This window comes from Daphnia magna, linkage group LG1 (genome assembly GCF_020631705.1).
Source record: "Daphnia magna isolate NIES linkage group LG1, ASM2063170v1.1, whole genome shotgun sequence".
In the NCBI taxonomy this organism is placed as follows: domain Eukaryota; kingdom Metazoa; phylum Arthropoda; class Branchiopoda; order Diplostraca; family Daphniidae; genus Daphnia; species Daphnia magna.
The window spans coordinates 11685373-11712868 of NC_059182.1; the positions used below are offsets into that span (position 1 = coordinate 11685373).

Below are 27496 nucleotides of genomic sequence, written 5' to 3' on the forward strand. Positions count from 1 at the left end.
CGTTTTTTTTTTTTCATCCGTTAGGGCTCAGCGCCGGCTTGCTAAAACCCGGGTGCCCAGAGTTCTGCCCTACAACGCTTGGAATAGTCCAAATGTCCAATCGAGAGGCAATCCAGAAGACCAATATTTTTCCAGCCGGGTAGATTAGTTTGGTTTTTCTGGATCAACTGGGCCGCCGGTAGTGCCCAAAATATTAAATTCGACATTTTGGTCGAAATTTGATTCGTTATCATTATTTGTCATTCCATTCGAAAACAAGAATCACATGTATTTTATTCCGTTATTCTTTGATCCTATTCATCTCATTTTTAATTCCGTTTTCCTTATTTGATAGTAAACCAGTTAGCATCCTTCAAAAGTTATTGAAATGACGAAATGAAAAAAAAAAAGACTATCAAAATTTAATTGGTTATTCGACACGGCATCACAGCGAGAAAACCGCTCAAGCAGAATCTTTATCGAAATTGCATGAAAGTGTAAATGCCGACAGTAGCTCAACTATCGATATGCAAGACTGCTTATATTTACAAACTTTTGACCTACAAGGATAGATATCTTTTCTCTAATTTACATCTGTAGACGTTTTGTAAAACCTCGGACGGAGTTTGGGTTGATGCATTAGCTAGCACATACACGATGATTTTTTTTCCAGCTGCATTGCTCAACGGGCAAGTTAGTCTACTAACTGTCAGGGAGCGTAAGGACATTACGAGAGTTAGAAGCATTTTGAACTCCAAAATAAAACAATGGGAGGATTACAAACAAAAAGGAACCAAGTGCTTCACATGACTTTCCCAGATAGCTAAACATTGGCCGACAGCCATGTGATTTCCTTGTAGTACTTTTACGTTTAGGCTATGCTGAATTTTAGAAATCAACAGCACGCGTGTTGTTAGCAAATATTCGGAAGAGTAGCCTACCCTAATTGAACAACAACACGTGGAACGAGAATGAAAGTGGAACATTTCCATTAATTTTATTACTGAGAAGGCAAATTTAATTATTATTTTTTTTTTTTTCGTTACGCTGCATGGCTGTGCGTTGCTCTGCTTCTCTACTGTAACTTACTTCATCCTAAGGATGGGAAAACGCGCAAAGGGTTCATGCCAAATGACCCGTGACAAACATAATGATGACAGCAATCTTCGCAATATCTATGCGACTCATCAACGACGATGTGGGGTCAAAATCTGAAAACTACTGGATTCACCTTTCGCAAATGTTCTGCGCTAAAAATAACTGCAAGGGTATTTGTTATGTCTTTGTGTGATGTATACAGAAGTGTAAGCTTTCTTCGCGGAGTTGAAGGTTTGAATTTCCCAATCACGTTTCAGCACCCCATTGCATTCAATATGCCGATTACTTGCCACAGAAGTTTTGAGATACAAGGTCATGAACTCATGACTCCTGTTTCCGCACGTACTCATAGGAGGTGGGTACATAGTCCCAAATAATTGTGTGTTATTTTCTGCCTTGTGTCTTTGCCTTGCCTGGTTACAGCCAAACGGACGCTGGCAAATGTTGGATAGCTAACGTTCTTTAAAATGTATTAAAAATCATTCATCTTAAAGCTAATCTGAGTCTACACAGTTAACAGAAAAATTTCCTTACATTACATTTCCTGTGTATTTCTTTGGATGCTACCGAAAGGAAGGCGGACGTAACACAAATGATGATAAGTATATAGCTATAGTATAGGTCTACCTTTCAATATACGTTCTTACGTGAAGATATCTCAATGAAAATACCTTGAAGTGTTCTGCAAAAAGGACAGAAATGTGCATTCGCGTCGATTGTCCGCTCCATTTCTAATGGTGTATGATAAAAGACGAACCCCGGAGAGTCCAATAGGACACTTCGAGAAAAATCTCACGTTTCGCGGTTAAGCAGCAACAGCTATATACAGATGGACGCTAAAGGCAAGTAACTGTGGTTTACCGAAAAGGGGATCTCTCCCTGTAGCCTGGTAAAAACATGCCACGAACATTATATCTGGTTTATAAAGGCACTAAAGTTCAAGAAATAGGCTAACTAGAAGATTTTAGCCATAGAGGATCCTTAATGGTCTAATTTTACTTCAAGTCGGTATAGCCACTAAGCGTCTAAAAAATCCATTGTTGTGTCATTTAGCTTCGATTGGACTTGAATGAATGGCACTGCTTGTGCCACTTTTGTTGTATTTCCATGAAAGATGATATGTTGCGCGATGCGCTCACACAGTTTATCTTAAAAACTAAATGTCTGCGTTTTCCGCGGGTGAACTCTATGACTTGGGCAACCATTATCAAAAAGGACTAAACAGAAAATCTTGTTAACAATTTTGAATAAAGCGCATTTTTCTATTAGCCATCCACTAGCCTTCAGATTTTAAGCAAGTCCATAGTTCGTAAATGGCCGATAAAGAACCGTTTTTGTGTTTGAAGTCATTAAGAGCAACATGAGCCTGCTGATTGATAAATTATGTTGATCCCGAGCAAAGGTCTCACTGAAGGTCTAAACGCACTGGCGTAGAATGGAATGTAGAACCAAATAGGAAGCACAAAATCTGACCCAGTGATTGGGAAGAACGCGACGTGGCAACTAGAGAATGAAAAGGGATACTTTGCAGTACTGGGAAACTGATGATTGAGAAATGGTATTGTGGAAACAAAAATTAGCATCTTCGAAGCAAAAAAAAAAACCCTCTGTCGTTGCTAACTGGTGTTTCTTAATCGAGGTGACCACCAACACGACAAGGTTAACAAAGGCAATAAAACTTCAGTACATGGACAAGTATAGGTATTACTTACATCCGTTTTGAAATTCTGTTAGTCATTTCGGCACGCGCACACCACGTGCCCCATCGGTCGACCCCATAGATCATCGCAACGTTCATCTTAAACGGCAAATAAGCAAATGCCTGGTTAGCAACGACGTGACATTCAGTCGGTAACGTCACACTCGCACCAGTTTGATTGAATAAGGCGAGTGCAATAGGAATCTGTGCGCTCACTCTTTTATCAGCTTTCAAGCTGACATCACGTCACATGCCAAGGCGTTCACTTTTTACATGAGACGGGGTTATACCTTTTAGCATCATAGACCTACCGATACATTTGTCATGCATCAGAAGAACACGCATCCTTTCAAAAGTGCCATCTGGCCTTTTTTCATCTCTGCATTTTTCATTGTTTTTTTTAGCCGGTAGGTCACTAAAATCTGCTTTATTGTATATATCGTGCTTTTAAGTTAAACATTCGCGGTGCCTCATTCTAAATATTTTTGTTTGTTTACGTATTTTTAGTGTCAATTGTGCTCCTCGGTGCACCGCTTGCGCTGACAAGAAAGACTGTTTGCCTCCCAAGAATTGCATTTATGGCGTAGTGAAAGACTATTGCGGCCGGGATATCTGTGCAAAAGTAAGAAAAGCTTATTCCTTTTTTCCGTATGCAATGAGTGCCACTGAGTTGACATCTTTCGCACTTCATTATCGATTGGCTTTGTTAGCTTTAAGAGCGTGTTATTTCTCCAATAAATGATTAGATTGTAGGTAGACAAACATGCAAACATGCCACTGTACAGAGGAAGTCCTTACAAAGTGGTATACCCCCATCAAAAAATCCAAATGAAATTTGTTACGTTTGCCGACGTGACTTATCACTTGGTATAGTTAGCTCACTTAAATCACGCACGTAAGCCACGTATTTGAAGACGTATTTAAACAGGTGTATGAAACGGTCGGGAAATTACGTATTTTACTATCTATACAGAGAGGTGACGTTATATTCATTATTTTGTATGCCTACAAAGGGGCAATTTACTAATTACCACATCTTTTGTCCAATTGGTTTTTAAAACGATACCATATCATCTGGGTCACATAGCTGCAGTACTGGAATTTTCAAGATAAATAATAGTGTGTGTATTACGAAACGAACTAACGAACACGAAGTTCGCATCGGTTGGCATTTCTCTACCAAATTCGCAGATCCGTTGTAATGTTAAGCTGGGGGGGTTCCCCGCTCAAATTTGAAGTGAACGAAGCAAGCATTTTTCTTTGCGTATACAATTTGCCCAGTTCGTTAACCAAAATACTACTTATTTTTAAAATATGAATGGAAAACGGTTTTTTCTTATTTGCTGTCAGCCAACCGCTTGGTTAGTCTATCGTCTTTGTATCAAGCGTTAGTGATAGGGTAACTTAAAACCTCTTTTGACGCTCGTGTTTGTTTGAGAACCAGACAAAACTCAAGTTGCTGTGGAAACCAGACAACCGTCTACGAGCTGAAATCCTTCCCTCAAACAACGCTGGCTAAATTGCCACAAGATATAGCCAACAGCAAGTAAAAGTGTTTGACAAACCAACAAATAAATAAATAAATAATAAATAAAAGAGGCTGGGCTAATGTTTCCTTATTTTGTCCAATAAGGTTCAACGGCTAAATTTAGACGCCTAACCACTTAGGCTAATTAATGGCATTATGGCAGGTTGGATAGGCGGCTCTTTTTCTGTGAAGGTCTCCACTCTCCAGTCACTAGTCTTCTGCGCCCAATATGCATAACAATAGTAAAATTCGATCTAGTTTGATGGACAAAATTACCTGGCAAGACCACACGTGAAACGTAAAAAAGTGGTGAAAACGAAACTACTCAGAGGAACCGGAGAAGGAACATTTTTGTTTTGCCAATGTTCCTGAGAGTTGTTGGCCAAACACGATTGAAAACTTAGATAGGCTAAATAAGTAATATAAATAATACTAATAGGTCGTTTGAAGGCCACTGAGCAGATGATGGATGGCTTTTTTTTATGGCTTTTTTTTTGGATGGCTTTTTTGAATGGGTGGATGATTTTGTGGATGGCTGTAGACGGGTTTTCGGTGGATGGCTTTTCGATCAAACGTAAAAAAAGCCATCCATCGTCAATAAGTCATGGATAAAGTATAATACAAGCAGGCATATATTTGATCAACAATATATAAATATAAGCAGATATCAAATTCATACTTATTGACTTTAGTCTACTAGGCAAAAGAAACCGAAAGATACCAAAAAAGTGGCGTAAAATCCTGATCAAACGCCTTTGTGCGAGGATGAAGATTAGACTAGTAAGGTTCTACTGAGACTCCAAGAAGGCCTGATTCCGCGCTCCCTAATTCAATTTCACCTCCAATTGACTTTATGTTTTGTTTCAGGGACCAGGTCATCGTTGTGGAGGAAAATGGAATAGTCTTGGGACGTGCGGAGAAGGACTTTTCTGTTCATGCAACAGGTGTGGAGGATGTTCCTTGATTACATTAGAATGTTTCAACCTAACATGCATTTAGCAATAAACGCAAAAACCAACCAAACCATCAGCTACTCAACTCCACCAAATATTACTCCGTCACCATTCTTGTGAACCGTCCTCGGATACTGTACCCCTAGTAACGAGACATGTGATATAATATTTTTTTATTTTATCCACATTCTGCATTACGCTTGTTCTCTATAAGTAACATTATATCAAATAAATATTCCAATTTCTTACTTGCGTCCGCTGTTTAGTTAGTTTGTTTTGATTGTTGTCTTCTTTTTTTCCTTTATTTTAAACCAGCATAATGGATATTGGTTTCATGGGCCGCTTGAAACGGAGATGTACGTGTTAGACGTGCGTACAGTTGCAACTTATCATATCACATTACATAATGTCACATATATTTCACATATCATGGTGTCACATATCACGTCACATACATACGATTAACTATCAAATTTACTTCTTAGCCAAATAATTTCTACGTGGACGTAGCTAATAGTAAACTGCAATTACAGAAAATTCAAAATTGGCTTCAGTTGAAAAAATTCTTCCAGATACTATTTGGATAAAAATAAAAACATAGTTTTTGATTTTTCTACCGCTTAACGTTTCCGGTTTAGGCATTTTAATGCTCAGAGTTGAATTTGACTTTTACAAAATATTTCTATATGTTTGAAGAATTCTTCATGCATGTTTATAGTGACATTTATTGAAAGATGGTTTCATAAGTGTTAGATCCTATTATACATTTTGACTTTTGACTTTTTCGGTTTTGTTATTGGCATTATTATTTTATTATTGGCAAGAACTATCATGGGCTGATTTATTGGACAAAAAACGAAACTGCAGTATAAATTTATATTAAGCTCAGTTAACCATAACATTTCAAACATTTGCTAAAAGAATACTGAAGAATATTGTCACGCTCACACGGATAGGGGGAGGGTGTTCACGTCGCCTCACTACTCGATGGTCATGCTCACCAAGCCGCTGGCCGAATCGGTACAATGGCGCAGACGGCTGGCTCATATCCACTATCAGACAGTGCCCGACCAGACTGGGACCCCCGTCGAGAGAGACAGTCCGTGTCGTAGGAGTCAGGTGTTACTAAACTATGGACTTAGAGAGTCCAAAATGTACTTCCCGCGGGAACTTACGGACTTCGCCAGATGGCGTTGCCTGTCAGAGGTAGGAATTTGTACTAATGTTTGCGATTAGCTTTTTTATTTTAAAAGATTGGCAATTACTGAGGCAAGTTTTCAAGAAACATATCAACATCCAAGAGTTCACTACTATCTTCCACCATTTCAGCAATACGGTTATCCTTTGTCTGTTCTGAATTGGTAAACACTTCTGAAGAGGATTTTTCATTTTGACACTGGTCACTACATAAAGAGCTGTTTTGCAACAATTTTGATTTTCTTTTCTCTTCTGCTTTTTTTTTGTTTTCAGCCATTCTCAGCTGCTGGTCTTCAGTGACAGTTGTCTGCAAGACCGACTGGGAAGGTTGAGGAAAAACAGTACTACATTCTTTGGTTGTCTGTTCCATTATGTTGTCAAACTGTACATCTGTGTTTATCAAATTTTCCTCAGCCGTTGCTTCAATTTCTGATTCTTCCATGCGAAATTTCTTCATGTATACCTAGTCATGTAAAAAATAAAACAACTATTTGCTGATCCACAACAGAGAGGGAATTAGAAGAATATCACCTGCACATGTTTAGTATTCCCCAGTTTTGCTACACTCTCCACACAATCATCAAAGGGTAGCTTTGGGAACAAACGATGAGCCCAATGTTCCATTTTGGAGAGAATGGTTTCAAGATCTGATTTTTCATGTCCTTTTCCTCTCAGTTTTACTAAATGAAAATCAGCCATGGCAGCTTTTATTCCTCTTTCACCACAAAGTCTACTCATAATCAGTAAATCACACAATGTCCAGACACATACAATAGCACTGGTATTACCTGCTTGTGTCAAGCTTTAACTGTGGGTTTCTGACAAGTTTCCTTGTTTTGGTTGAATTTCCATTTTTTCCACTTTTGGAATCTTACCAAATAGATTGAACAACAACAGAATGAAAATCAATCAGCATAAAATTCCTAAATACATTTGCATAGTGGACTTACGTGAACCATCTGTTTTATCTATTTCCTCATTGTTCAAGCAGTTGGAATCTTTTTCCTCATCACAATTTGAGGTGTTTTCAGTTTCTCCAAATATGTCGTCACCACTATCCAGATCACTCATATTAGCGATATGAAAATAGAACCTGTTGATGGCAGAGCCGCAAAATTACAGTTATAAATACAGCTGAACGGTTCAACAGAACACAGTAGTCATACTCATATGAGTGAGTGACTGAGGAGGCCTCTAACTAAAATACATGGGACCCCTCCGAATGGCGGGAAAATTTTTTGATCGCTGCAGTTTTTGTTTACGGTTAATATAGCTAACGGCATGGAAAAAAACTCTTTATTTTATAGCAAGCCGGGGGAAGAGGGTAGAAACACAACCTTTTGGAAACATAACAACGGCACAAAAATTTTCCCGCCTATGGGAAGAGTGGGTTCCGATATTTACGTAGGCGAGTGTATATAGTGTATACCGTGGAAGAACAGCATGGAATGGCCTTGTTCCTCCCTAAAGGGGCGGTCTTATTTTGCCTTTTCCTGCGATTCACTAGTAGTAAATGGGATTATCAATGGTAAATCGAGTACTTTTGAAAGCGTATAACCCGGAAAACATTACGGGGAACTGAGCAGTGAAAAACACTTTAATGGCATTTCTTTTTTAAATTGTAAGAAAGTTATAAAAATTGTAAGTAATTCTAATTAAGGATTGCCGCCAGAGTTGTTTTATTGTAAACATCTATTGATAAGAAATCATAATAGTACAGCTAAGATCCAACAACTGAAGTTGTTCATCAGCTCCTTCCGCCAAACGATGATCACAAATCTAGATCAAACACCAAGCATCAATAGAAATGTTATGACACGATATGCGAAGCAAGTAACTTTGAGCTCTTAGGTCAATTACCGCCACTTTTTCACAGATCAAGTTCTTCTGTTTTGCGGAAAATTCGGTCGAAAAGATGACTCGTTCATGCAACTGATTAAGAAGCTGAGAAACTGAAAATCCTTCGGCTGAGAAATTGTAAATATATGATTGGATCGTATCATATGATCCCGTAGCACATTTTTCCAGTAAGCCTTCGATCCAGTGGTTGGGTACCCTCTTTAAAAAATCAACAGATAGCGTTAAATATATTTGAAAATTAAACCTAAAAGATATTAATTAGATAGTGGAAAATAAAAAAAATACTGTGGGTAACTTTTAAAACGGTTACAAAAGAATGTTACAACTTCTTTCTTATTCCGAGAAGACGGAAAACACAAATGATTTCATGAAAATTAATAGCTAAGTGTCTCCTACAGCAAGCGAAACAGAATAATCGCGCAACACAAGCTCTAAAACCCTGTAACGGTTGCAATAGCAGGAGATACATATTCCAACCATACTATGAAATGACTTTAGTAAATTAATAATTTTAAAAAACTCACGCCAGTAATTTCATGAATATCTTCAATGGTTGGACCGACTTCCACTGTCACATTTGCAATTGATTGAAGAAAAGTAATTGCTCTACGTAGGTCTCCTTCAGATGCTATTAAAACAGATAGTGGTTTGAACAAAAGGAAATATTAAGTACTCAAACGTACGAGAGGATTTCGGCTGAAAACATTTCGTACCTTCAATTAAACTTTCCAAAATATCTCCGGTACAGGCCATTTTTTCAAATTCACATATTTCACCCAACCTTTTTACCAAAATATCGCGAGCTAGTTTCCGTTTAAATGCTAAAATTATTAATACATTTTTAACGGGCTTATTTCTACAGAATCATACGCAATGGTTTAAACCGGAACTTGGAGCAGCGTGATGTCAACGGTTCTATTATTCGGCTAACGTAGTTGCAGATAAGGCAAAATCGCGTAGATTTAGTCTCCTAAAGAAATAGGTGAGAGATTTAGTTACACATTCTTTTATCAGAACACCACCTCATTTTATAAAGAACTAAAAAAGGTATGTCCTAAATCATATATTTACGAAAATCGATAGTTTTTAGATGGCAGTGAATGCAATGACAAGGTAAACAAAAAATAAAACAATATAAATTTTTTTTTAAATCTCACCTTTTCCATTGTACGACGAAGAGCCGCTTGTGCAGCACCTTTCAGAAAACGTAAATTATAGAGCCCCAAATCAAATTTTACAATTATTACGATACAATAAAAAAAAAGCAAACTTATTTATTTACCATTATGCAACAATTTTTAGGATTTTTTGAATTAAAAATTAACGGACCTGTCATAGAATCGGCTTCGTCCAAAATAATGATTTTGAAAGGAGGGCATGGTTTCCCACTGTGAAATAGTAAGAGTTAGACAATAAAATTGGTTTCAGAAATTGTTCCTTTGTTTACTCACTCAGGTCTCATTGAGCTTACAGTCCTCTGGGAGAAATTCTTGACTTTTTCTCTTATAACTTGAATGCCTCGTTCATCTGATGCATTAAGCTCCAAAACTCTAAAAACAAATGAAAAATCCAAAACAAAACAAATAATTACAAAGACAATATTAAGAGACTGACATGTCAGTTACAACCTCTCCTTGTAAATGTCACCAAACAGTTCTCTAGCAGCTGCCAATATTGTGCTAGTTTTACCAGTACCAGGAGGGCCATAGAACAGAAGATTAGGAAGATCAGCTCCTTGAAGAGATTTCTGAAGCACAGCAACTACTTCCTCTTGGTATGAAACTTCATTGATTGTTCTAGGACGGCTATGGCACAAATACACATTACATACAGCTGTTCGTTTCAAGCTTTGAAACCAAACTTGTTTTACTATTTTTCAACCCAAGGTATTAAGGAACCTCGTTTTCGTTGTAATGGCTCAGAAACCGAGGATGCTCCACTTTCCTTCGGTTGATTGGAGAGCTTTCCAGTTTTTAAAAACGCATCCATTCTGGTTATCAGAAACACGCTCCTTCTGCTTAGATACGGTCAAGGGATTGCGTAATGTAGTTTCCTGTGTTAGCGTGGAAATAGTTGCGGGAATTTAAAAACTTTTTTTTAAGCTAATAAATTGTGTTGCTGTGTTTAGTTCTTACCTTTCTGCCCAATTTACGTCTGTCAAACAATAAAACAGAATGAGCAAGTCTGCAAGGTTATGCACAGCTTGGTGGTGGTGTTGCTAATCGGAATTTTCTGGCGCGCGTTTTTATACATGTTACTGTGGCGGCCCGTCACGCCAAATATCTATTTTTCAACGTTGAAGTATTGTCGTACCGGCCACTATGTCGCTAGCGTACACTGCTGGCTATTTCAAATTAAAATTACCATCACTTTTTTTAAATGCTTGCAGACTGCTTTCCCTGGCTTCGACTTAATTTTCGTGAAATGTTTCCAAACCCAACATGACAGGGAGTCTTTTGCTGAAGGTTCAGTATTAGAATTGCTAAATAGTTCAGCATTTTCATCTTGTTTAATCGATTCGTTAATACTCTTGCATGGATGTTAATAATAATATTAATGTATTACTAATTTCAGTTTTGAAGGTTCCAAATAGAACGTTCAAAAATTCAAATTCAAAATTACATGACGTCACTAAAAAAAATTTGGCGACTAAACGAAAAATTATTGAATAAAATGAAGGTACCAAATTTAAATGAAAGAAATGCTTTCTTCATATTTTCAAGCCAAACGCCACCTAGCAACACAAAATCAAGCCTTAAAAAAGCAACGCCATCTAACGACGGGAAAAGGCTTAAATTGAATTTTATTTTATTTCCTGCGTAACTAATGACCCAAAAATCGCAAAAGACATGACCAACCAGTCAGCCGTTATTTCAGCTTTGCAAAAGCGTTAGTAAGGGAGCGGCAGCACGACAAACGAGAAACAAAAACGTATAACACGCATCTGAATAACCCTCAAACCTGTGTTAAAATCCGTATTGCAGCAAACGCCATCTATTGAAAAATATCGGATAAATCGGCATCGTAGTACACATGAGGTGATTTTGATAGAATCCCTATCGGGAAATTGATATTTTTTCAGATTATTTAAGGCAAATTTCAATAAAATCATATTGAACTTAATGTGACTATAGACATTATAAACTAAAAAACTAAAACTTTAGAGGTGACTTGCAGTTTTCGAAAAAAAATTCAAGAAAACCTCAAGATTTTACACTTGCGTGGTTCAAAAGTTGCATTTATTTATAAAGGGGCATAATCAAAAGAGGCAATAAACAATTTCTGATCAAACTTGAAAATGGTTAAGTTTACAACATGCTACTTAGCAGTGTCCACACTTATTGCAGTTGTCTGTAGTATTACAGTGTGTGTGGGCTTCATCGTTATGTTGAGTAACATGGAAGAAGCATGCCCACCTCTTAAGTGTCCTACAGAAAACAGCTATTCTGCAATTGTCCAGTCACCACCAGAACCACCAGAACTGTCTACAGCTTCTCATCCTACCTTTCCTGGAAGCTCATCAGGTATTCTGCTAGAAGGAAAAATTGCCCACCCTAGATCAGACATTTACGACCCTGACGATAAAAATACCGACAACATTTACGTTCGAAAACCACAAGAAAGGAAGATTTCTCTTACTAGTTTCTCGGAAAACGACGATGACAACAGTAACAACATAGAACCAGTATTTCTTTTACAAAAGACCATTCCAGGAAACGACCAAAATATGGTAGCCCTTCTGTCATCTATGGTTTCTCGTGGCACTGATCACAACACAGAAGCGAAAATAGAGTCTACGAAAAACTTCAACCTCGAAAAGAAAATGACAGGTGTCTTGTCGTCTTTTGTTTCTTCCGAGACAAATTCAGCAGAAGAAAGGGATTTCTTTAACAAGTTTTTGATACTCCTTTCGGAGCAAGGAATTGACCAGGATATCAAACAGAAAATGTTTCAGGTCCTAGAAAACATAATGGGTCGGCCCGAGCACGATAAGGCAATTAGACTGAAAATGGTGAAGCTCATGTCAAAGATCGTTTCGCAAAACATCGATGAGGCCGTCAAGTGGAAAATGCTAAAACTTCTCTTGAAAATAGCTTCACAAGAAACCGAAACAAAAATCAAATCGAAAATGATAGCAATCCTTCAAGACATTAACGAGGAGAAAAGCATCGGGTTAAAGCTGAAGGCCGCAAATTCTCTGTCTGCAGTCGTTGACTACCACGCCATAGATGAAACAAGATCACAAATGGAGAGTCTACTTTCTATGATAGTATCTCCAGCCAAGGAAACAAACGTGCTAAACATTTTCACGAATATTCTTTATGATCTTAAACCACTGGAATTGGACGTTGATCAAAAATCAAAAATGATTGCCGTACTTTTCAGTGTTTCTCCTGAAGAAAGCACACCTGATGTAGATCCTGCCAAGAAAACCGACATACTGAAAATTTTCTCGGAAATTCTCCATGATCTTAAAGGACTGGAATTGGACGTTGACCAAAATTCAGGAATGATTAACGTTCTGTTCAGTGTTGCACGTGGAGAAAACACACATGATGCGGACCCTGCCAAAAAAATGAACATGCTGAGCGTTTTCTCGAATATTGTTTATGATCTTACAACACTGGCATTGAACGTTGACCAAAAATCAGAAATGATTAACGTACTCTCCAGTGTTGTTCGTGAAGAAAACACACCTTATCGAGGTCAGGCCAAGAAAACAGACATGCTGAACATTTTCTCGAATATTCTTTATGATCTTACACTACTGGAATTGGACGTTGATCAAAAATCTAAAATGATTGCCGTTTTTTTCAGTGTTTCTCCTGAAGAAAACACATCTGATGTAGATCCTGCCGAGAAAACCGACATGCTGAACATTTTCTCGAAAATTCTTCATGGTCTAAAAGGATTGGAATTGGGCGATGACCAGAAATCAGTAATGATTAACGCACTCTTCAGTCTTGCTCGTGAAGAAAATACACCTGATGCGGACACTGCCGAGAAAACATACATACTGAAAACGTTCTCGAAAATTCTTCATGATCTTAAAGCACTGGAATTGGACGTTGACAAACAATCAGAAATTATTAACGTTCTGTCCAGTGTTGCACGTGGAGAAAACACACCTGATGCGGACCCTGCCAAGAAAATGAACATGCTGAGCGTTTTCTCGAATATTGTTTATGATCTTACAACCATGGCATTGGACGTTGACCATAAATCAGAAATGATTAACGTACTCTCCAGTGTTGCTCGTGAAGAAAACACACCTTATACAGGTCAGGCCAAGAAAACAGACATGCTGAACATTTTCTCGAATATTCTTTATGATCTTACACTACTGGAATTGGACGTTGATCAAAAATCAAAAATGATTGCCGTATTTTTCAGTGTTTCTCCTGAAGAAAACCCATCTGATGTAGATCCTGCCGAGAAAACCGACATGCTGAACATTTTCTCGAAAATTCTTCATGGTCTAAAAGGATTGGAATTGGGCGATGATCAAAAATCAGCAATGATTAACGCACTATTCAGTCTTGCTCGTGAAGAAAATACACCTGATGCGGACACTGCCGAGAAAACATACATACTGAAAATGTTCTCGGAAATTCTTCATGATCTTAAAGCACTGGAATTGGACGTTGACAAACAATCAGAAATGATTAACGTTCTGTCCAGTGTTGCACGTGGAGAAAACACACCTGGTGCGGACCCTGCCAATAAAATGAACATGCTGAGCGTTTTCTCGAATATTGTCAATGATCTTACAACCCTGGCATTGGACGTTGACCAAAAATCAGAAATGATTAACGTACTCTCCAGTGTTGCTCGTGAAGAAAACACACCTTATCCAGGTCAGGCCAAGAACACAGACATGCTGAACATTTTCTCGAATATTCTTTATGATCTTACACTACTGGAATTGGACGTTGATCAAAAATCAAAAATGATTGCCGTATTTTTCAGTGTTTCTCCTGAAGAAAACCCATCTGATGTAGATCCTGCCGAGAAAACCGACATACTGAACATTTTCTCGAAAATTCTTCATGGTCTAAAAGGATTGGAATTGGGCGATGACCAAAAATCAGCAATGATTAACGCACTATTCAGTCTTACTCGTGAAGAAAAAACATCTGATGTTGACACTGCCGAGAAAACATACATACTGAAAACGTTCTCGAAAATTCTTCATGATCTTAAAGCACTGGAATTGGACGTTGACAAACAATCAGAAATGATTAACGTTCTGTCCAGTGTTGAACGTGGAGAAAACACACCTGCTGCGAACCCTGCCAAGAAAAGGAACATGCTGAGCGTTTTCTCGAATATTGTTTATGATCTTACAACCCTGGCATTGGACGTTAACCAAAAATCAGAAATGATTAACGTATTCTCCAGTGTTGCTCGTGAAGAAAACACACTTTATCCAGGTCAGGACAAGAAAACAGACATGCTGAACATTTTCTCGAATATTCTTTATGATTTTACACTACTGGAATTGGACGTTGATCAAAAATCAAAAATGATTGCCGTATTTTTCAGTGTTTTTCCTGAAGAAAACCCATCTGATGTAGATCCTGCCGAAAAAACCGATATGCTGAACATTTTTTCGAAAATTCTTCGTGGTCTAAAAGGATGGGAATTGGACGATGACCAAAAATCTGTAATGATTAATGCACTCTTCAGTCTTGCTCGTGAAGAAAATACACCTTAAATCACAACTTTAAAATCAAGCGTTCATTAACAATACACACAAGAATTTAAAATAAATGTATTCTGCAAACGTTTTTATATTTAAACCCTAGATTCAAACGATTTAATAGGCCTACAATAATCATTACAAACTAGCTATAAAAAAGGCACACTCTAATGGACAAGTCGACTCTTATAGACTAGTCGATAAGAATCGACTTTCCTCAGCAGAAAAAGTGACGGTGGGATTCGTCGCTAAGGATCGACGAGATAGTCTGCGACCAGCCTGTTATTAGCTTTGGCGTGTTTATCGTCTGCACATTAAGACGCCGTCTCAGAGACCTTGTTGCTCGAGGAGACCAAGGTCGTATCAAGTAGCTGAGATTCTCAGCTTGGATCAGTAATTTCTCAACATGGTCGTGCACTACTATACGATACGTCTTGAATTGCTGCGCCGTCACTTTTGCCCTATGAAGAACGTAACTTATCGTTTGGACGATAATTCATGAAAGGCCGTCATCTTGTCTGGTAACCTAGCAACAGCTAGCGCTTGCAGACGCGACGAACTAATTTAAATATGGATTCAAATGTCATGAATGATCCAACCAAGAAAACCCCTATAAAGAAGGGAAATGAAATGAAAAAGCTAATGAAAAGGGGGCTCATTAGTCATAAAATAAAAGGTTTATATGGGAAGGATATTCATTTTTCCAAATTAACGACTAATAAGTCTCAACTTAATCGCCTTCTGTTTCTGGTAGGTATTTTAAAAACCAAACGTTTGATATTTAGACTAGTTATTAATATCTCTCTTCTTTAATGTTTAAGGCTCATCAGTTAGAACGAGATTTTCATGCAGAGCTTCTGATTTTTGGGTACTTCCCTAATGAAGATGTTGGCAGCTGTGGTTGTTGGTCCTTCGGAGGAACAACAACAACCTTGATCGACAAGGCTGACACCAAAAACTACCAAAAATACTGGGAGAAAGTATTTTCTCAAATTGAATGTAAAGATAAATATAGATCATATTTAGAAATAACTTCTTATCGACAATGTGATCCAAACCATCTAGTCGAAATTTTCACTGAGACCAGCTGAGACAAGCTGAGGTCTCAGCTACTTGATACATAGCCCACTGGATGTACAGTATCCTGCACCAAAATCCGAACACCGATTTAATTTTTTAAAGCCACCTATTGGCGGGGTAATGGGTTTTTTGTTTGTTTTTTCTTTAAGGGGGAGGGTAGACGGGGTGATGGACACGACAGGGTAGGGTAGGGTATGCCTTAAGGTATAACGCTTTAAGGCAAGTTACAGGTCGGGACATTTTTGCAACCCCCAGGGTGGTGTGTTTTTTAAAACGACAGTTGGAAATTTAGGGCTTGGGCATGGTAATGTTGCTTACCGAAACAATTAAGCTTATGCTCCAGCTGCCTGTAAATGTTTACATCGCTGTCAATGGCGTAGGTGTAGCGTTTCTGAATGTGGTGCTGGAGATCGGTGTTTGATTCCAGATGAGGTGATGAGTTAATATTGTTAACTTACGAGAAATTCTCGTTCACATATAAAATAAATTTTCATCGAGCAATATATGCTTTTTTTGTTTATTAAATAATTTTAAAAATAATTATCTACTTCGTTCTAGAGAAATTATTATTCCCAGCAAATTCGAATAAAGAATATTATAATTATACCATATATTTTACAAATCCTTTTTGGGATTCGAACACTGATCTACGGCGTCGCAAATTCGCAATCAGAGGCTCTACACATATGCCATCGGTATCGAAATAATTGTGCACAGGCAGCTTTATAATTTATTTGGGTAAGGAGTATTACACAGCCTAAGTCCAACATTTCCAACTGTCGTTTAAAAAAAACACACCACCCTGGGGGTTGCAAAAATGTCCCGACCTGTTACTTGCCTTAAAGCGTAATACCTTAAGGCATTTAAAAAATGTCTAGACTTACCCAACCCTGCCCTATGTGTCCATCGCCCCGTCTACCCTCCCTCTTAAAGAAAAACAAACAAAAAACCCTTTACCCCGCCAATAGGTGGCTTTAAAAAATTAAATCGGTGTTCGGATTTTTGTGCAGGATACTGTACTAGTTAAAGCCGGGAGCTTCTCTATCTTGCCCGTTTAATCGTTTTGACGCACTCCCTACCTCCTTTATTCCAACTTGGAATGGACTTCAGCGCGTTCTACTGGTGTCGAAGAAAAACATTTTTCAAAATATGAACATGCTTCTTTTTAACATTTATAACAATTGCGTTTTATGTACATATTTGCAATTTTTGTCTTCGTTGTTGTATAAATACAAAATTGTATGATTTTTTTTTAGGTTTCCGTTTATTTAATATTTATATTGTATATATAACGATTGGCGAGAAGCAAAATTGCGCTTTCTGTTTATTAGTACTTATAACCTGAGGGTTTCATTATTTCACAAGGGGCTCTTTCACGTCCAATCGATTGAAAGTAAGAAAAGCTTCTGTCGATAAGTGTATATGCAGTGTTGTCAAAATCTATTGCGATATAAATAATTTTTTCATGATTTTGATTTTGATTTCAATCATTTTTAAATTTTTATCATTTTTTATTTGATTTATGCGAAAATAAATCATTTTTTAAAATCAAAATCACTGTTTTTTATAAATTTTAATACAGATTACAGAATCTTCATCATTCTTTCTAAAATATAACGATCATTGTGGGAATTGCGCCTAATACCTTAAGTTTTGTACTGATTTTGTAGGGAGGATGGGACCAATTGAAACGCGGGGTCAATTGAAACAAAAATCTAGCTCTTGGCATTTGACAAAAATTTTGAAAAATGAGTTAAAGAATAGATAATTTTCTACATAATTATATACTTTTTTGCTGAATTAAATCAGTACTTAAGTCTGGGGGACCAAAAATACACGAAATGTTTCATTTGAACCCATTCTCCCTACACTAATTTTCCCCTTGCTATCAATCAATTGCCAACAAAATACAAAAAATACAAAAAATAATTGCGAGTTTGTGGATGCAAATGACGAAGAGATTTCCCATTGCTTTGCTATCAAACATATGGTTATATTCAAGCAGCAAAAATGTTGAAGTGATTTTGATTTTGATTTTGAAATCGATTTAAATCGCGATTAAATATTTTTTTCGTGATTTTGATTTATGATTTAAATTGCAATTTAAATCAATTCTAGAAAATGATTTGATTTGATTTAAGATTTTGATTTTAGCTATTTTGGCGAAATGATTTGATTTAGATTTAAATCTTTTTTCATTTGATTTTGATAACACTGTGTATATGACAATCAACGTGTCGAAAAAAATGGTTGTGAAGTGCATCGTAAATACATGCGGGAATTGTAGTAGGGAAGGAGGCAAAGGAAATGAGGATTATTTTACATGAATTGCCTTCAGATGTAGTTTTGCGAGATCTTTGGGTAAAAGCCGTCCGTGAAAGAAAAATCGATTTCAAATCGAAGCCTTTAAATAAAAGATACAGGGCTTTTTCATAGATTGACATTTTGCAAAAATAAACAAATGATATAATTAATACTTCAGAATTTTTGTTTTACTAACATCCTTGCTGTTTCATTAAACAGGAGAGACTTCCACTGACAAATATTCCCAACCAGCAACTTTCCCTTTCAACACTTTCAACAACAACTCTAACGTCCAAACGCTACCAGAACGACAAGTCGACAACTAACTGTTTTGCTGACGATTGCTCAACGAAGTTCAAAGAATCTTTGGTGGTGGTGCTAGTGTCCATTCGAGATTGAGCTCCGCCCATCGCCGAAGGGGTGAGTCACTTTTACAGTTCTAGAGCTCAGGCTTTAACCAGAGTAATAGAATACTGGTGTAGCCACGGCCATGTTAACTCCCTCTCTCGGATTTTTTCCCAAAAGTTGTTGCCAATTTCGCGTATCGATTGTGAGAAAATGAGGCAAGATATCGATTTAAGTGTCCCATAACCGTAACGCCACCTATGAATTGAGTTTTAAGGGTTGTTATTGTTATAACAACCCATATGTTTATACATACATTTTTTCAAACTAATTAATTTAGCCACTTTTTGTTTACTTTCTGAAGTACAGACGACGAAAATAAGCGAAAACATAGCGAAAACGTAATACATCACAAGTTCACAACACAGCCGCTGTGGCGCTTTCGTTATGGGCCAGAAAGACTTTCAGGCCATAAAGGCAATGGGAGGGCCCGCCATAAGCGTGGCTACACCAGTATTCTATTACTCTGCTTTAACTATTACATCCAGTGGGCTATGCTTGATCATAGCCCACTGGATGTAATAGCTAAAGCCTGGAGCTTCCCTATCTTGCCCGTTCAATCGTTTTGACGCACTCCCTACCTCCTTTTTTCCAACTTGGAATGGACTTCAGCGCGTTCTACTAGTGTCGAAGAACAACATTTTTCAAAATATAAACATGCCGTTTTTACAAATACTTCGCTATATATATAACAATTGTGTTTTACGTTTATTTTCAAATTTTTTCTTTGTTGTATGAATACAAATGCAATGTAATTATTTTTGAAATTTTCGTTTATTTAATGTAAATATTGTATAAAATGGTGCTAACACTGAAAAAAAAAAGGCAAGAATCAGATAGGGTCTGAACCTAATACCTATTCTCATTTAATGCACTTGTCAGACGCGTTATCCACTCAACTATGCTATACCTGAAATATATAATATAACTAATAAGATAACTCTACTACTAATAAGAATAATAATTAGTCTTTTTGGATTGAAAATTTTTTATTCTTGATAATACAGGGCCTTTTCGTAACTTGACGTTTAGCAATAATAAACACAAGATAAAATTGATGCTTAATAATTTTTGTTTACTTACATCCTTGTTATTCAATTAAACAGGAGAAGACTTGCAATGAAAAATATTCCAAACCCGTAACTTTTGTCTTCAATTTCAACACTTTCAAAAAGTAAAAAGAACTCTAACATCAAAACGCTAAAACGACAACTAACTGTTTTGTTTGTTTTTTGTTTTGTTAACGATTGTTCAATGAAGTTCCAAGAATCTTTGGTGGTGGTGCTAGTGTCCATTCGGGAATAAGCTCCTCCCATCGCCGGAGGGGTGAGTCACTTTTACAGTTCTAGACTTCAGGCTTGAACTATTACATTCAGTGGGCTTATGGCATGCGGTTTTCCCTCAATAAAAATTCGGGCAGGAACGTAAAAAAAAAAAAAATCCTACCCATTCGCCATCTAGCGGTCGATTATCAACTACGTTTCCCCAATTTATTTTGGTTAAACGTTGCTGCGCAGCTCATGACACAGCGACACAGCTAAACCGATTGTATTGTAATAATCCTGTTGATTTACACCTCAGTAGGGGAGACCGGGGCTATCTCGGACACTTTTTGTTTTTCCGCTGCCAAATGTTTTAAAATCTAAATTAAGAAAAAATAAAAGTATAGGGGTGATTCCCTGTTGTTAATTTATGTTTGGTAATTTTTTAAATTTTTTTCGTAAAGGTAAGTGAGTTTTATTTAATAAAATGTAAAGAGGAAAAACTGAAAAAAAAAAAAAATTGGGTTGAATGGGACAGAGGCAGGGGCTAAATTGGACAGCTTTTTTCTCTGAAACGGCTGAATTATATTTATTTTAAGACGCACTGGTGAAAAGGGAATTTTTTTCTCTTTCAGAAGTGCTGTGTTTTTATTTATAATATCAAGTATAAGCGGAGATAATATAAAAAACGTAAAGATGGTTTTTTTTTAATCTTTTTTCGTTGTTTTTTCGGTGGGTGGTCATTAAACTGGCTATAGCTCCACCCTCGTGATCACGTGACTTTTTTACTTCTGTTTAGTCACAACCCTTGTCCTTGTCAAAAATCAGAAAGTCTTGATTCTTGAAAGTGTATTTTAATTTTTAGTGGAAAATTTCTTCAATAGGTAATTATAATTATGAATATACACTTTTGTTTATTAAGTGAAAGGTTTCATAATTTACAATTGTGTGAGTGACAAAAGTTGCTCGCGTTATGTGCTACAACAATAGTAACAATTTTGCAAACTTCTTTAGGAAGTGGCAGACCTGGATTATCCAACATATTAAATACTTTTCTCAAAGTACCAATTTATACAGTCGTGAGAGGTAATCTCACTTGTCTATACTGAAATACTGAAATACTAACATAAACGTATGTCTGATCATTACAGGTTTGAAAATGGTTCGTACCTACTACAGAAAGACTGAAAAGGTGCCTAGAGAAATATTGATTGGTGCACTGAGGCACTTGAAATTACTCGATAATCTTAATTTGCAAAAGATAGCATATAGAAAAGTAGCCGAAGGTTTTGGCATTCCTAAGTCAACCCTTTTCAGTCACTATCAAAAAGTGAAAGATCTTGATTCCATCCCTGAAAACTATTTGTCGAATGAAGTGCATAACAGACAAATCCTTAAGTACAAAGAAGAGGAGGAAATTGTGGAATATCTCAAGCTTGCAATGGAGAGTAACCATTCGTTGACTCCTAGTGAAGTGAGAAAGCTCGTTTATAGCTTTGTTATCGGCAATGGAATAAAATGTCCTTTAATGTGGCATGAAAACCACACTGCTGGAGCTGATTGGTTCACATCATTTATGAAGAGGAACAAGTGCCTATCTCTAAGAAAAGCTGAAGCTACAAGTCAAGCTAGAGCTGCCGGATTCAATTACCCAGTTGTTAACGCTTATCAACAGCAATTGGGTGCTATATTTGCCCGTCATACGTATCCACCAGATCGCATCATCAATATTGATGAAACTAGCGATCAAACTGTGATGGCGGCTGAAATTGTTGTTGCTATTCGTGGTACCAAGCAGGTATAAACCGTGAAATATTATATATTTTTAGGCAATAGTTGGTATTTAATTTTTTTCATTTGTTTAGGTTCGTCAAACCACAGGTGCCGAGCGAGGAACTAATGTTTCCATGATCTGCTTTGGAAACGCTGCAGGTGGGTTTATTCCTCCAGCTTTTGTCTTTCCGCTAAAGAAAGTAAACAGACAAAGTATGAATAACTCAATTCCTGGTTCAATCGCTTTCGCCAACGGGACTGGTTGGTTTGATGGAAAGATTATGGTGGATGTCATAGAACATTTACAGCGTTATGTGAAAAGCAGCAAGGAAAATCCAGTCCTAATCATTTGGGATAATTTCACAGCTCACTTGGATTATCTAGTAGTTAAAAACGCAAAAGAATACGGTATGGAGATAATTACTTTGCCTCCCCACACATCCCATGAGCTACAACCCTTGGATGTGTCGGTGTTTGTAGCACTGAAAAAGTATATTAAGGCAGCTCACATGATGTGGTACCGTAATAATCCTGGAAAGCGAATTACCATCCATGAAGTTGCAGGATTAACAAGGGAGCCTTTCTATAAGGCTATGACTCCTACCAACTTAATTTCTGGTTTCAAAAGAGCTGGGATCTACCCTTTCATAATGTTTCAACCTGACGACCCCCGTTTCTCATCATCTTTGGTTACTGATCTGCCAGGTACAAAACAAGCTTCTTATATTGTTTTTATTGTTATTTTTTTTAATAATCAAAGAAAATTTTTATTTTTCACCCTCCTTTCATTAGCTACATCGCAACAACAGATTGCAGAAGCTCTCTTTGTTGATGAAATGCAGACCCCGATACATTCCATGGAGATTGAAGTTTCGAACAACATTCACACGGTGGAGAGGGAAGATAATGGAATGGATATTACACAGGAAGAAGTCAACGTCCCAACTATCGACTGTCGTGTTTTTGGCAGCACAGTAGCTTCGACGCAAGCTGAAAATTTTCAGCCAATGCCAAATAATGCTAGTGAAATTGTTGATGGAGTAGATGGAGTAAATCAAGAAAGAGCAGGCAACTGTGAAACTTCCGGTAGCACGAATGTGAGAGTAAAACGTGTACGTTTAGAAGAAATTATGCCAATTCCAAAAGTTATACAAATTGGCCCAAGACAAAAGAACAGAACCCGTATCGGAAGAAGCCGCGTTTTAACTGATCCCGAGGAAATGAATCAACTACAATTGGACTATTTAAAAAAACAAGAAAAGGAGCAAAATAAAGAAAAATTTAAGAAAACACGATCAGCTAAGCCTCTCTTGTCGAACAAAGAAAATATCTCAGGAAAAGGTAAACTCGTCGCTGGCAAAAGCAATATGAATTCACTTCCCGAAAAGGAGCCTTTACAGAAAACACGATCGGCTAATACTCGCTTGTCGAACAAAGAAAATATCCCAGTCGCTGAGAAAAGCAATATGAATTCAGTTCCCGAGAAGGAGCCTTTAAAGAAAACACGATCGGCTAATCCTCGCTTGTCAAACAATGAAAATATCCCAGAAAAAGGCAAACTCGTCGCTGGGAAAGACAATCTTACTTCAGTTCACGAAAAGGAGCCTTTAGTCGTCCTAAGCCTTCAACCTCGAATTGCCAAAAAACCAGCTTTTTTAGCACAAAACTTTTTGTTTGATTAGGTTATTCACATGAGCAATGCATTATTCTGTTGTCTGTGGCTTACGTTGTCTTATTTATAATCAATGATTCTTTTTTTGTTTAATAAGACAATTTACGAAACCTAATCTGCCAGACATTTAATTATGTGTTGTACATTGACAGATAAATTGATTGAACTGGTAACACCTTATCTAACTGTTTCATCATTAAGAACTGGTTAATAAATAAACATTGAAAGAAAAAGACAGAGATTTTATCACATCTATTCAAATTCTCATTGAGTCGTAATCCTTATTTACCAAATTCCAGTTGTGTTACATTCCAAATAGTTAATCAATGAGTTTCAAATTTTTGAACAGATAATCTCAAGACTTAGTCGACATAATCTCCTTGATTCTTCACCACTCTCTCAAGATTGACTGTAATGTTGTTTAGAAGACTGAAAACAAAGTCTTTAGTGCACACTTTCTGCCAAACTTTAAAAATTTCTTCCCATAGGCGCTGCTCACTAAACACTTTAATTTGCTTTTCATTCAGCTCGTTGATCATCACCTTCCACAGCCATTCTACAGGCATTATGTCGCCAAAACACCTTGGCCAATCGAGAAGAATCAAATCATTTCTGTTTTCACTGTAGAACTTTTTCATGGCAGCAGAATGGTGAACCGGAAACCTGAATAAAAAACAACAATCTTGTAATGAATATAATAATATATAATTTACAAAGTAGTAACTTACCAGTCATGGACATATTGAATCATGTTCGATGAAGTTTGTTCTCTCAATGGAAGCACATGATTTTCCAGGAGATTCCTGTATTTAGCTGAATTTAGTCTACCATCAACTCGAGAAATTGTAGAGTTGATTGTCGACATACAGCTCCAAGCAAGAACAGTATTGGGAATGTTAGCTTTTTCTGATTGGTGATATAAAGAGACTGTTCCGTTGTCTTCAAACCTAACAAGTATCAAGATGTGTATGTAAGTAACATGACTAATGATAATATACTGAACCACTGAGCAAATGTGTTGTACTTTACCTGAACCGTTGACTGTCTCCATAAGCAACACCAATTGTATATTTATCGCCATTCTTTATCATGTTCTTTGCAGCTGAAGCTCTTGAAATTTTTTGGTCGAGTGTCAATTCAGGACGAAACATATTGTTTGAAGATAAAACCAAACACACGAAATCGGAAAAAGGTTTCAATCCACTAAATGTAATTACAAATGTTTAGTTTGGTCTTATTAATACAAAAATGAAATAAATTTAACCTACAATGGGCCTCAAAATGTGAAATCCTAAATTCGTTTGTGTTTTCACTTGTCAGTTCGCACAAATATGTCTAAACAGCGATATTTTGGCCCCTCCTACAGCTCCACCCACAGGAGGTGCTAAAATGTCCTTTTTTACCCCGTTAAATGTGTCCAAATCAACCCAGACCCAACTAATGTCAAATAAACTAAATTATAATATATTTAGAAATACAATTTGTATAAAATAAAAGTACCCCCTTAAACTAGAAAAAAAAGCCTATCAAACAGCTATCTGGGTTTAATCATAATGTTTCTTAAAGTATAAAAAAATTAAAAAACTAAACGCTTGAAATATTTTTTCAGATTCCCATTTTTTTAATTTCCCATATAATTTGAAAAATAAACAGTATTTCAAGTAAAAAAGTTTAGTGGACAAATAAAACATAATTTAGCATATATTGTATTTATTTCGTAATTTTTTATAAACTTTTACATATTTTAATTGCTCTGTACATTATAGCCCCATGTCCCACATAGCCCCGGTCTCCCCTATTTGTTTTTTTCCGAAACTAATCGTCACGTAAGTGAGCACGGCATGGCACAAAATGGATTCGTTCGTCAAAAGCATCAGGTAAGATGCTAATTAAATCATTACGTTTCAAGCTGACATCCAATTCCTACTTTGTAGACTTTTAAATCGCCATCTGATACTGTTTGGAATTTAAATTACATCAGTACCGTGCTGCAAAAGTCTTTCTCAACCATACCTTGTCCAGCCGAAAAAGAAGAATTGTGGGATAGAATTATACACTACATTGGTAAATGTAAAGCACTGCATTTTCAGTCTTCTGAGTAATATTTATGTTAACGTTTTGAATCTAGGACTAGGTTATTCTGTCAAGAAAATTTCCCAGATCACTTCGATACACTTGTTTACATACCTACTGCCAGAGAAAATTTGAGTTAACTCCTGTTGTTGTATACTTACAGGCTGGATTTTCAGCTCGTGGCTTGCCCACTGATAGGCCGCCCTGGAGCAACATAACCGGGTTCCATACTTACAGTAAAGAAAATATTTGTAGATTCCATTTGTATCCAAAGAGGAATAACTGCATCTTGACCTGTCGGCACTGGATGGGAGTTTGTAATTGGGGTAAGATTGTCACAAACCACAAATACAAATAACCCTCTTGGTTTGTGTAAAATAATAATTGTTTTTTATTGCAATTCATTGGGAATATTACAGGGTGGTTAGAGTTTTGTCTGCAATCGCGGACATGACATTCCATTTTAACAAATGCGAGTTTCGTGTTCATTTGCATGTGTCAATCAAGAGAACAGCCGTGTTCAGATTACTTTATAAATTATCTAAATGTTCTTTTTTTTTATAAATCCGACATTAAGAAATCTCAACGATATTCTCGCATTTTGTAGGCGAATACAAAGTTGCCAATTCTTTGCATTTCCCGTAATTTCCTATAGGAGAAAGGCTTATACTCGAAATATGACCATTGTAACCAGACCTTAATCACAGTCAGAATAGAAAAATTAGTTACTTAGTGAATTATCATAGATCTCTTATAGTACATACCAAGAGAATAGGCAAATACCAATTTCTGCTGAGAAGACAAATGGAACAAGGATCACAGAGATGATGATGGGCTGCTTTCAGACTCATCAGAAGGCAACATTAGAGCTATAATACAAATAATTGCTACCACAATAGCAATATAGTTTTGCCCAGCAGTTTGATAACCTATAGAAATGCAATGTTTTAGTGACAGCTGAAGAAAAGTAAAAGCAAAGGAAAACCTAGTTTTGCAAGGTTTTCAGAATAAGCCTGGATTTGCATGATTGGTGCACTTGAATCACCAGAAGAGGTTGCAGTCAGCTCTGTGGAGAATTGCTTGTATGTATCCTGACTAGTAGCAGTAGATTCTGAGATTCCTGAGGATTTTCCTGGTAATAAAGTAACTGATAGATCCTTTTTCCCTAACAATTGCCTGCTAATGTGATAATTCATTTGAATCCTGAACTTGTCTTTAACATGGTAGCAGGTTGGCAATATAGAAATATGACGTGTAACTATATCTACACAACAATTAGGTTTAATGGATCCTTCAGGATCAACAATCCGGTACTTGTGTGGTGCATTGCATAGCACTATAAAAATAAAAAACTTGTACAATGTTATCTCCATATGCCAGGAAACAATAAAAACATTTTATTTTTACCACACCTTTGAAACTCACCACAAAATCATACGGATTGTAAACAGTGACCATTTGTTTGTGTGAAGACGATGATATACAAAGTAGGAATGGGATGTCAGCTTGAAACGTAATGATTTAATAAGCATCTTACCTGATGCTTTTGACGAACGAATCCATTTTGTGCCATGCCGTGCTCACTTACGTGACGACTAGTTTCAGAAAAAACAAATACTGAGATGTAAATCAACAGGATTATTACAATACAATCGGTTTAGCTGTGTCGCTGTGTCATGGGCTGCGCAGCAACGTTAAACAAAAATAAATTGGGGGAACATAGTTGATAATCGACCGCTAGATGGCGAATGGGTAGGATTTTTTATTTTTTTACGTTCCTGCACGAATTTTTATTGAGGGAAAACCGCATGCCATAAAACCGCATGCCATAAAACCGCATGCCATATGGGCTATGGTTGGAGTCTCTTCATTCAAATTTCAGACTGTTCAGCTGCCACGCCATCTATGGA

At 36.9% G+C, this 27496-nt stretch overlaps 5 protein-coding genes and 4 long non-coding RNA genes across 13 annotated transcripts; 5 read left to right on the forward strand and 4 right to left on the reverse strand.

Annotated features, from left to right (window-relative positions):
* Positions 1-2157: 2157 nt before the first annotated feature.
* Positions 2158-2949, reverse strand: LOC123469757. The gene is made up of 2 exons (XR_006643190.1): positions 2790-2949; positions 2158-2580 (listed from the first exon to the last, which is right to left on the reverse strand). It is a non-coding gene; the product is annotated as an uncharacterized LOC123469757 (long non-coding RNA).
* Positions 2933-5509, forward strand: LOC116933138 (neuroparsin-A). Its single transcript, XM_032940998.2, has 3 exons — positions 2933-3183; positions 3284-3398; positions 5172-5509. Exons 1-3 carry the CDS (start codon positions 3101-3103, stop codon positions 5301-5303), a joined length of 330 nt encoding a protein of 109 aa, XP_032796889.1. The 5' UTR covers positions 2933-3100; the 3' UTR covers positions 5304-5509.
* Positions 5510-5964: 455 nt separating this feature from the next.
* On the reverse strand, positions 5965-7781 carry LOC116933127 (TIMELESS-interacting protein). The gene is made up of 6 exons (XM_045166834.1): positions 7621-7781; positions 7405-7547; positions 7243-7324; positions 6986-7184; positions 6523-6917; positions 5965-6454 (listed from the first exon to the last, which is right to left on the reverse strand). Exons 2-6 carry the CDS (start codon positions 7523-7525, stop codon positions 6388-6390), a joined length of 864 nt encoding a protein of 287 aa, XP_045022769.1. The 5' UTR covers positions 7526-7547; positions 7621-7781; the 3' UTR covers positions 5965-6387.
* Positions 6477-6959, forward strand: LOC123469641. The gene is made up of 2 exons (XR_006643020.1): positions 6477-6618; positions 6728-6959. It is a non-coding gene; the product is annotated as an uncharacterized LOC123469641 (long non-coding RNA).
* A 335-nt stretch (positions 7782-8116) lies between the features above and the next one.
* LOC116933118 (replication factor C subunit 4) lies at positions 8117-11600 on the reverse strand. The gene is made up of 11 exons (XM_045176666.1): positions 10450-11600; positions 10185-10367; positions 9943-10119; positions 9766-9864; positions 9644-9702; positions 9472-9509; positions 9185-9284; positions 9028-9117; positions 8839-8942; positions 8315-8512; positions 8117-8233 (listed from the first exon to the last, which is right to left on the reverse strand). The coding sequence occupies exons 2-11, from the start codon at positions 10301-10303 to the stop codon at positions 8147-8149; spliced, it is 1071 nt and encodes a 356-aa protein (XP_045032601.1). The 5' UTR covers positions 10304-10367; positions 10450-11600; the 3' UTR covers positions 8117-8146.
* LOC123466573 lies at positions 11589-15028 on the forward strand. Of its 2 annotated transcripts, none has more exons than XM_045169484.1 (2): positions 11589-14748; positions 14861-15028. In XM_045169484.1, exons 1-2 carry the CDS (start codon positions 11613-11615, stop codon positions 14890-14892), a joined length of 3168 nt encoding a protein of 1055 aa, XP_045025419.1. In that variant the 5' UTR covers positions 11589-11612; the 3' UTR covers positions 14893-15028. The 2 variants fall into 2 exon arrangements, with proteins under 2 accessions (XP_045025419.1, XP_045028395.1); XM_045172460.1 differs by having other exon boundaries at positions 11589-14172.
* A 5840-nt stretch (positions 15029-20868) lies between these two features.
* Positions 20869-23750, forward strand: LOC123469408. The gene is made up of 5 exons (XM_045168372.1): positions 20869-20952; positions 21083-21154; positions 21220-21866; positions 21934-22546; positions 22634-23750. The coding sequence occupies exons 3-5, from the start codon at positions 21228-21230 to the stop codon at positions 23521-23523; spliced, it is 2142 nt and encodes a 713-aa protein (XP_045024307.1). The 5' UTR covers positions 20869-20952; positions 21083-21154; positions 21220-21227; the 3' UTR covers positions 23524-23750.
* Positions 23751-25304: 1554 nt separating this feature from the next.
* Positions 25305-26214, forward strand: LOC123469422. Its single transcript, XR_006642695.1, has 4 exons — positions 25305-25390; positions 25448-25577; positions 25642-25912; positions 26006-26214. It is a non-coding gene; the product is annotated as an uncharacterized LOC123469422 (long non-coding RNA).
* Positions 25954-27395, reverse strand: LOC123469426. Of its 4 annotated transcripts, none has more exons than XR_006642702.1 (3): positions 27012-27302; positions 26351-26922; positions 25954-26282 (listed from the first exon to the last, which is right to left on the reverse strand). It is a non-coding gene; the product is annotated as an uncharacterized LOC123469426 (long non-coding RNA). The 4 variants fall into 4 exon arrangements; XR_006642701.1 differs by having other exon boundaries at positions 26999-27302; XR_006642700.1 differs by having other exon boundaries at positions 26351-26515; positions 26572-27301.
* Between the last annotated feature and the right edge of the window lie 101 nt (positions 27396-27496).

Bases quoted from the DNA above. Each gene is read 5' to 3' on its own strand.
- LOC116933118 (XM_045176666.1), bottom strand. From the start codon at position 10,303: ATGGATGCGTTTTTAAAAACTGGAAAGCTCTCCAATCAACCGAAGGAA. The intron at 9,703-9,765 runs GTGAGTAAACAA...ACTATTTCACAG, and splicing joins GTAAGCTCAATGAGACCTGA to TGGGAAACCATGCCCTCCTT. The intron at 9,118-9,184 runs GTATGATTCTGT...AACGGAAACTAG, and splicing joins GTTCCGGTTTAAACCATTGC to CTCGCGATATTTTGGTAAAA.
- LOC123466573 (XM_045169484.1), top strand. From the start codon at position 11,613: ATGGTTAAGTTTACAACATGCTACTTAGCAGTGTCCACACTTATTGCA. The intron at 14,749-14,860 runs GTCAGGACAAGA...CGTATTTTTCAG, and splicing joins AGAAAACACACTTTATCCAG to TGTTTTTCCTGAAGAAAACC.
- LOC116933138 (XM_032940998.2), top strand. From the start codon at position 3,101: ATGCATCAGAAGAACACGCATCCTTTCAAAAGTGCCATCTGGCCTTTT. The intron at 3,184-3,283 runs GTAGGTCACTAA...ACGTATTTTTAG, and splicing joins TTCATTGTTTTTTTTAGCCG to TGTCAATTGTGCTCCTCGGT. The intron at 3,399-5,171 runs GTAAGAAAAGCT...GTTTTGTTTCAG, and splicing joins GCCGGGATATCTGTGCAAAA to GGACCAGGTCATCGTTGTGG.
- LOC116933127 (XM_045166834.1), bottom strand. From the start codon at position 7,525: ATGAGTGATCTGGATAGTGGTGACGACATATTTGGAGAAACTGAAAAC. The intron at 7,325-7,404 runs GTAAGTCCACTA...CTATTTGGTAAG, and splicing joins AGATAAAACAGATGGTTCAC to ATTCCAAAAGTGGAAAAAAT. The intron at 6,918-6,985 runs GTGATATTCTTC...TTACATGACTAG, and splicing joins GGAATACTAAACATGTGCAG to GTATACATGAAGAAATTTCG.
- LOC123469408 (XM_045168372.1), top strand. From the start codon at position 21,228: ATGGTTCGTACCTACTACAGAAAGACTGAAAAGGTGCCTAGAGAAATA. The intron at 21,867-21,933 runs GTATAAACCGTG...TCATTTGTTTAG, and splicing joins CTATTCGTGGTACCAAGCAG to GTTCGTCAAACCACAGGTGC. The intron at 22,547-22,633 runs GTACAAAACAAG...TCCTTTCATTAG, and splicing joins TTTGGTTACTGATCTGCCAG to CTACATCGCAACAACAGATT.